The sequence below is a fragment of the Apaloderma vittatum genome, unplaced genomic scaffold, assembly GCF_000703405.1.
Source record: "Apaloderma vittatum isolate BGI_N311 unplaced genomic scaffold, ASM70340v1 scaffold28212, whole genome shotgun sequence".
NCBI classification, from domain to species: domain Eukaryota; kingdom Metazoa; phylum Chordata; class Aves; order Trogoniformes; family Trogonidae; genus Apaloderma; species Apaloderma vittatum.
This window is the reverse complement of record NW_009703544.1, coordinates 1-354: the sequence shown is the minus strand read 5'-3', so window position 1 is coordinate 354 and position 354 is coordinate 1. Positions and strand designations below refer to the sequence as shown.

General features: G+C 67.5%; 1 protein-coding gene across 1 annotated transcript in view; it reads right to left on the bottom strand.

Moving 5' to 3' along the window:
• Positions 1–129, bottom strand: part of LOC104270347 (forkhead box protein P4-like) — a gene marked incomplete at both ends in the record, with an annotated part of 5,788 nt that extends 5,659 nt beyond the window's left edge. The window contains one exon of the mRNA XM_009864676.1: positions 10–129. Within this exon, the coding sequence (XP_009862978.1) occupies positions 10–129 (120 nt within the window). The remainder of the gene's footprint in view (positions 1–9) is intronic.
• Positions 130–354: the final 225 nt, after the last annotated feature.

The window sequence follows — 354 nt, the reverse complement described above, 5'->3', positions numbered from 1 at the left end:
CTGTAGCCCGGGGGGGCCCTGCCGCAGGGGGGTGATGGGCGCCGTGGCCGAGGTGGGGGGATGAGGTAAGCCGTCGGGGAACGTGTCGGAAGTGCTCTTGGAGAGGGTGGCACTGGAGACCAGGTTCAGCTGCAGGGACAGGCGGGAGGGGAGGACGTGCAGTTGGGCACCGGCGCGGGGAAGGTGGGGCTGGGAGAGCCCCCCGCACGCCGGGGCAGTGCCGGCTCATGCCACAAAACAAGCAGCAAAGGGCTAGGAAGTGGAGGCTGGCTGGGCTGGAAGTACGGGATGGGAATGCAACTGCAAGACGGGATGCAGCCATGGGATGGGGATGCAAGCACAGGAGAGGATCGG